This window comes from Aplysia californica, unplaced genomic scaffold (assembly GCF_000002075.1).
Source record: "Aplysia californica isolate F4 #8 unplaced genomic scaffold, AplCal3.0 scaffold00162, whole genome shotgun sequence".
Classification (NCBI taxonomy): Eukaryota; Metazoa; Mollusca; class Gastropoda; order Aplysiida; family Aplysiidae; genus Aplysia; species Aplysia californica.
Window position 1 is genome coordinate 1,151,822 of NW_004797432.1, and position 7,400 is coordinate 1,159,221.

Genomic DNA, 7,400 nt, shown 5'->3' on the forward strand with positions numbered 1-7,400 from the left:
ACCACCCCCCCTCCCCCCGAGCTGATGTCATTTGTTAACGGTCCCTAAAGAAATAGGACCTACCAGTGACACCCTCTAAACAACTGCCCAAGCGCCAAGCTGGTGAGGTGCCTCAAATACTGGTAGGCCTACCACTACTACTACTGAAGTATCAATAGAGTAATAATAATAATGTATGTGTTTAAAACTAGTAAAAAAAACTCTTTCTCGAATTCTGGACTAATTAGGCAGTCTTATTTTGAAAAACTAGATGTAGTTCTCAGAGAGACCCTATGACCAAACTAAACCTGTCATACAGCTGGCGGAGACGTACGTGCATTTTCCAGTTTGCTCGATCTCAGGCTGGAGTGACTAATTAAATTACAGTATAACACGGATTGGTCGAACACAAAAGACTCGAAATCATGCATCCGTCAAACTGTGTCTACGGTCTCGTTTTTTTACTTCTCTATTTTTGTCTTCGTAAGATATCCCTGAAACTATCGAGGCCGGTCCCGACGAGTTTGAGCTATCCGTGTTATACTGTAATTTGTTTATTCTGACCGAGTAGATCAGCATCTGTCACTACTATCACAGAGTTTTAGGAAAAGACAAGAAATCTGTTCCCTTGTGGAGTATGGTAAGTGTTCTGAGTAGGTCTACACGTGTCTTTTCTCAGGGGCGTACTCCCTATCATATCATCTTCTGCATGAACTTGCCCCATCAACACAGGATAAAAGACAGTTTGAGTTAGGAGAAGGGCTTCTGATCCTGCCTGTTGAGGCCAACCTGGGCTGAGAGGGATACAACACCCTAGTAGAAAGTCCGAGGTACTCAACAAAAATTCTCCCTATTGGGGTCATCTGCATGCGCCTTACTACTACACCAAACACCAGTTGCAAGACTTCTCTCTCTCTCTCTTGCCCTTTTTAACTCCCAGTGGAGCACAGACCATCAACAACATTACTCCAGCGAAGCCTGTCCTGAGCATCCTTTTCTATCTGTTTCTCTGATGTCCCCGTTTTTTCAATTTCCGCTTGCAAGACTTCTACTATACACAAATTTCAACATTAAATAAAACCCCCCCCCAAAAAACAACCAATTAAAAAAAAAATTGAACCAACAAACAAATACATATAAACAACCCAATCCACAACTCATAGAAATCACTCGTTTATTCCAGGTAACTATTCACCCATGACAATCGCCTCAACAATCACATACAAGGGTTCACTTCACCGCTCTACACAACATATGAGTTGAGACTTTTCGCCAGGCCAACAGTCACTTTGCCGGCACTCTTTTCTCTCAAAAAGGGTACAATAATAACGATGAGAAATTCCTCCAAACACTTCATCAAGAACGTGCGGCATAGAACGAAATCTTTCACAAAGTACCATTGCTGTGCTATTTGTCTGACAACTGATAATGCATTCATTTATACTAAGAACTACATATGTTTAAAAGTGCATGTCCCAGTTGACAGCGCCGGGGATGTTGTAGCCGATGACTCCTCCCTTGCCGATGCACTCGCCCGCCACGAACCAGAAGAAAATCTCGGCGCCGATCAGTGTGTTAAGCCATGCTTCCTGTCAACGAGATAACACAAGAAGAGGGAATGGATGAGAAGGTGCAAAAATGTGACATTTTTAGTACGAAAAAAGGAAGTGGATTTTACAACACTACACAATTTCAGAATATATACAAAGCAGATGGGGCGTGTCTACAAGAAATGCCACACAACAGCAAATTAAGAAAATGTTGACACAATCAACAAGAATTGGAGAAAGACATTCTGAAAGAAAAGAAAATACAGTGAGGAACCCCTTCCAAATATACGTGACAAAAACATTAGTTTATGAACCACATTTACAATGAAAGGTAGTAATTACAGTGGAAACCATATATAACAGGCCCGGTAATAACAGGGATATTTTAAATCCCCGATTTTTCCTACTCTTTGTCTCTATTAAAAGTTATCGGCAATAACAGGGCCTCATCGGAGCCCAACCGGTTATAGCAGGGGCAAAGGCTCGTTAACAATATGTAAAATGTAAGAGAGAGAGAGAGAAACACAGTGATGGAGAAAGCCCATGCAAGCCATGCCAATGCACGCACACGCAGCGTGTGAAACGAGAGAGGGCTGCGGTGTGCTGCAGACCTCGATCTAGCCTGAAACCTAGCTACACGCACGCATAATGTGCCTACTGTCACCAACGATGTCAAGCGCAAGAGAAAATGCCTTTCAATTGACAAAAAAAAACCAACGAAATAATCCAGGCTGTTGACAAAAAGTTGAAAAAGCAAGCTCCAGTGGCAGAGATTTGTCGTCAGTTCGACATTCCACAAGGATCAATTCATACCATTACCATGGATAGAGAGAAGGTAGCGGCAGCATACTCCAATAGAAAGTTTGCTCTGGATCGAAAGAAGATGAGACTACCCGATGCAAAAGAGCTTGTTTAAGGATGCAAGGAGAAAGTTGGTGCCAAAACCCCTGTACGTGGGTACTTGTGGCAAGGGCAACTACTAATGAATAAGTACAGCTGGATTAGTCCACAAATGCTTATTTTCCTTGCATTTCTGATTTAACAGGGATCGGATATAACAGGACATTTTCTCTACTCCCACCATCCCTGTTATATCAGGTTTCCACTGTACAATCAATACAGGACTTATTTTGTAACAGAGGGACTGTCTTTTTCAGTTTCAATGTCAACTTCTGTTTTTATTTGGAAAGGGAAAACAGCATAAGATCAATATAAATGGGAAAAACTGGGAGCTCTACGACAGAAAATGGGAGGCAAATCTACAAACAGTCTACTTATTAGAAGTAAAATGTGGGTGGTTGGCGGGTGCTCTGGTGTGGTTTGCTCCTTCTTTCCTATCAAACATCTATCGTCCTAATCTCTCCTCCTTCTTTTTTGTGTTTGTTACTCTCTTGTAACACCTCTAATCTTCGGCACTTATATGACCTTATTGTGTTGCAAGTGCCGTAAAACTAAAACACTTACTTACAGAAGTAAAATTTTTGTGAAAAGTGCTCCAGACGTTGGACCTGACAAATTCCTTCAATGTGAGGACATTGTACTTCTATAACTTGACGCCTATTACTGAGAGTGAGAAGTCTTTTAAAAAAATTATCTTAGACTTTGAGCACAACAAAATCAATTCACAAAAAACTAGTCTCAGCAGAGATTGGGCGAAGAGCAATTGGTTGCTTTTAAGCACAAGGGGGCCATCCCACAGAACGCTGTTTTGAGGAAATCAAAGGTAAAGTTTTTGCCCCTTGTTCAGTTTCTTCATAGAGACAAGGAGAGTTTTCTCTATAACCAAACAAACATACACACCATTGAAACCAAACTTCTCTTATAAGGAAGGGAAATGCCCACTTTTGGTGTAGGTCAAGATTTCTGGAAACCCCCCAAATATGGGTTAGCCCGCTTGTCTTCAAAAGCGACCATTAATTTCATGTACTGCCAGGGGACGAAATCCCAATTTGACCCTCCCTGCCTAGGGGCATTTCAAGGGTGTTTTAGAGCATTCACTGTCACATAAATGGTGATGACTTTGAAAGATTGAAATCCCAATTAAACCCCAGCTGCTGGCATTTCAAGAGTGTCTTAGAACATTCACTGTCAGTTAACTATTAAAAGCAGACGCCTCTATAAATATAATCTTCACTATTTATTATTTTCACATAGGGTTATATTGAGCTGAAAATAGATTTTCAAAAGGGGTCATACTTTTGTTTGTATTATTATTTGAAATATCAATAAAGAACAAAATATGCTCTGAATTATTGAACCACTGTGCCAAACCTAAAAAAACACCAGTTGTAGCTCACATCACCAAAAAAAAACAACAACCCCCCCCCCCCCCCCCCCCAAAAAAAGCCAACAAACACACACACACACACACACACAAAAAAGAAAGAAAAAAAGAAAAAAAAAGGAAACCGACAAAGATGCAGAATAATAATTCTCATATAATTATGTCTGAACCTACAAATGCAGAGTTTGTATCGCAGCCAGTCCTCACTTGTGTAACACAAAGCAAGAGAGAAGAAAGTAGAGATGCTATCGAATATATTTATGTATCTCCTAGAACCTTCGTCTGAACTTACCCTGACGGTGAGCTGTTTGTATGCACCAGTTCTGTAGGAGGCGATAAGCTTCTGGAAGCCATGCTGTACCTCTGGGATCTCGGAGAAGGATGGGGGTCGGAGCTCAACTTTTGAGTACTTCCATGCCGTGGCCAATTTAGGTCGGGTTGAGGTCACCACATCTGACAAATCACACAAAAAAGGAATTGAAAGTAACAAAGGCATTGTGTGTAAAAAGGTAGTCATACTGTTTGTTCCTGTGCTCTTAGTACCAGCTTGGAAACACTAGCTCATAAGATGAGTACAGTGACAACAATAAGCCCCATTCCAGGTCTCACGATTCTTGGATTACAACACTTCAGTACATCTGATGACCCTTTGCCGATGACTCGGAGACTAAGACGTAAGGCAAGTATGTTCTTTTCACTTTCATCCATCAGTGTAAAACCTATCATGTAATAAAAAGCTAAGACTTTACTATTTTGTAATCGGCAGTAATATATTTCACTTCTATATCCATAGCAAAGTATTAGTTTTTGAGATTGAATATAATTTGTTTTAATTTGAAGCAGTATATTACAATAGTTGAACAACATTTAGGAGTGCATGCCCCTCTGAGATTCACCAAAAATAACATGATGTCTTGCAATTAGGTTGGAGATTTTCGTGAATACAACTGGTGTGTGACAGTTTTCTGGGCCATGTCCCCTTGCCAAATTTACAACCATATCCCCAGCATCTGTGTGCAGGTTTGAACGTAAAGCCTTACCAAATCCGCAATCAAGCCTGCTTGCTGAGGAATGATACAACCCTTCAAGTACAGTTCACGTAGGCCTTATCATACCCTAGATTTATATTTCAGACTAAATGCTTTGCATCTTGACCTATTCGAAATTTTAAAAGACTCACAAGTACTCATTTACTCATATGGGAAGGACTTTCGTATTGAGCGACCACCTCAACAAACACAATAAAAGAATAGCCCTACCCCTGGCCCAACCTCTATCTCTACCTTTTCGCCCAACCCCTATCTCTACCTTTTCGCCCAACCCCTATCTCTACCTTTTCGCCCAACCCCTATCTCTACCTTTTCCCCTAACCCTCTGTTCAACTGTTTTGTAGTGGTCCCTGTATACGGAATTCTTCCCCTCATATGTGCAAAATTATAGTAGATCTAGTTTCAAGTTCTTGTAGTTGAAGACTTTTTTGAAAAGAAAAACACGTAAATTAGCTGCACAGGCCTACATTTTCTAATCGTATATTATAAAATGATATAATTGTCTCAGTGGTGCAAACACAAAACCCACATCAATTTACTTTGCTTGCATTCACGCTGCTACTATTTTCAATAAATTAAATATCCAATCGACTCAACACTTTCTCCTGCATGCTGCATTGATTCAGGAGACCAGACTGAGAAAGGTAGCAAGCAAAGTCAAGACTCAAGACATGCGGCTAAACGTAGAACGACGCACCTGCCTGATTGGCGGCTAATTTTAATAATGTGATGTCATCACATCTTGGAATACCCACAGACGATTTTTAGAAGGCCGTGGAGATACCAAAGACCGTGTAGTAGAGAATCTTTGGAGATACCGCAAGGGACATGTTAGGTCAGTGGCTTGACGTATTATCCTTATCGATGTGTTTCGCACGAGAAAAAGTTCACACTTGCGGGCAAATGCAGCCCGTCAGCCATGCTCTACTGATTGATTTCAAGGTTTGCAGTAGGTTAATAACATTTAGGAAATCCAGTAGTGATTCTTGAAACTGAAACATGGTAAACGCAAAGACAAAAAGCGCGCAAAAATTGCCGCAAAGACACCGAAAGATTACCCCCCTTCCAAAATGCGTAGATAAGAGATAAGCAGCAGTATCATCAGAGCACCGCATCATAAATCACATTACCGATAGGCCTATTCCTGGAAAAACCGCACCACAGCGTCGTGCCATCAAAGATTTTCTACAAGAACTTTGGGGCCATGCGGTTGGTTGTATTTAGAGGTAGTTACGTGATCGGAGGGGAATCCAGGTCTGACGTCACACAAGATGGCCGCCTTACCTAAATATAGTTTGTGTGTCGTTCTACATTTAGTTGCATGTTTAGATCTAGTTAACTCTTGTCCTGCATCTGTGCTGAGAAGCGAATCTTATCAGCAACCGATTACGTAGGACGTTATGGGCAGGCCGCCGGGGTCACTCAGTGTGTACTGTTGGTGTACAGCGCGCGTGCCGGGAAACATGTCTTTTCGCCATGAATACTGTAGGAGTGTGTTAATCGATGATGAAAATAACACTCTATCCTAGCTTTCTATTTATAAAGTGTTACAAACACATTCATGAAATAACCCCCTCTAACAAACTGATATAAAAAAGACATTACGAGTAGTTACGCCCATTCGAATAACCTTTCTGGACGCTCTTGTTGTTATATGAATGACCTGAGGTTCGAAAGGGGATAAAAGCTATAGGTCAATTTTCAAACGTTTTGCACTCAAATTGTTCTTAAGTACCTGCACAATGGTATATTCAAAACTAAAACAAGTTTATTTTTTATCAGGTTGTATCATTTCATACAAAATCAAGCTCATTTGAAAGATTTTGTATAGAAAAATGGAAGTCTTGTTTCCTGACTATCCTTTCGAGCTCCTTATGTCTAAGTGGGTCAATTTCTTCTATAATTTCATTGGACGAACATCTAGAGCTACCAACTTGGTGTTTTGAAAGAGACGTACGCCTCGATTACGAACCAACACAGGCCGTTCTAGAAGAAGGCCACAAACGCACACAAACTCAAGCAGACTGATGCACACACACTTGACCTGCATGAATGGGGATCCAACTCGGGACCCAAATTTCACGTAAGTAAGATGATGTGCAGTGCGCGTGCGCTGAGCCAGGGGCTACACTGACTCGGGACCAGATCGAAGGCGAGGTGCCGAAATAGGCTTATCGGGCGATATAAACCGGCCCCCGCAGGACGACGGTTTTTAAAAGACCTTGCCTTTTTGACAATGTGCAATGTTGATCTGTTCTGAACTTTCTTCTCAAGAATCTATTCTACGCCTATGATAGGATGTTATCCTTTCTATTTAAATTATGAATGTGGCTATTCTCACCCGCCCGGAAGTTCTCGCAAGATCTACTCCTCCCCTCTTCTCTCTCTCTCTGTCTCTTTCTGAATACTGTCTATCAGTGAGGACGATCAAATTGACCAAAACAAAGTTAAAAAATGATGTTAAAACACAAAAGTAAATTAATTTGGTTGTCTACAAATATGCTACGGCTATTTAACTTTTCGAATCGAGCCGAACTA

The 7,400-nt window shown here is 41.1% G+C and overlaps 1 protein-coding gene across 1 annotated transcript in view; it reads right to left on the reverse strand.

Annotated features, from left to right (window-relative positions):
• Window positions 1–1,136: 1,136 nt before the first annotated feature.
• Window positions 1,137–7,400, reverse strand: part of LOC101849844 (ATP synthase subunit g, mitochondrial) — a 7,152-nt gene continuing 888 nt past the window's right edge. Inside the window, exons 2-3 of the mRNA XM_005097715.3 lie at window positions 4,106–4,266; window positions 1,137–1,568 (exon numbers count right to left, since the gene is read on the reverse strand). Coding sequence (XP_005097772.1) covers window positions 1,440–1,568; window positions 4,106–4,266 — 290 coding nt within the window. The 3' untranslated portion in view covers window positions 1,137–1,439. The remainder of the gene's footprint in view (window positions 1,569–4,105; window positions 4,267–7,400) is intronic.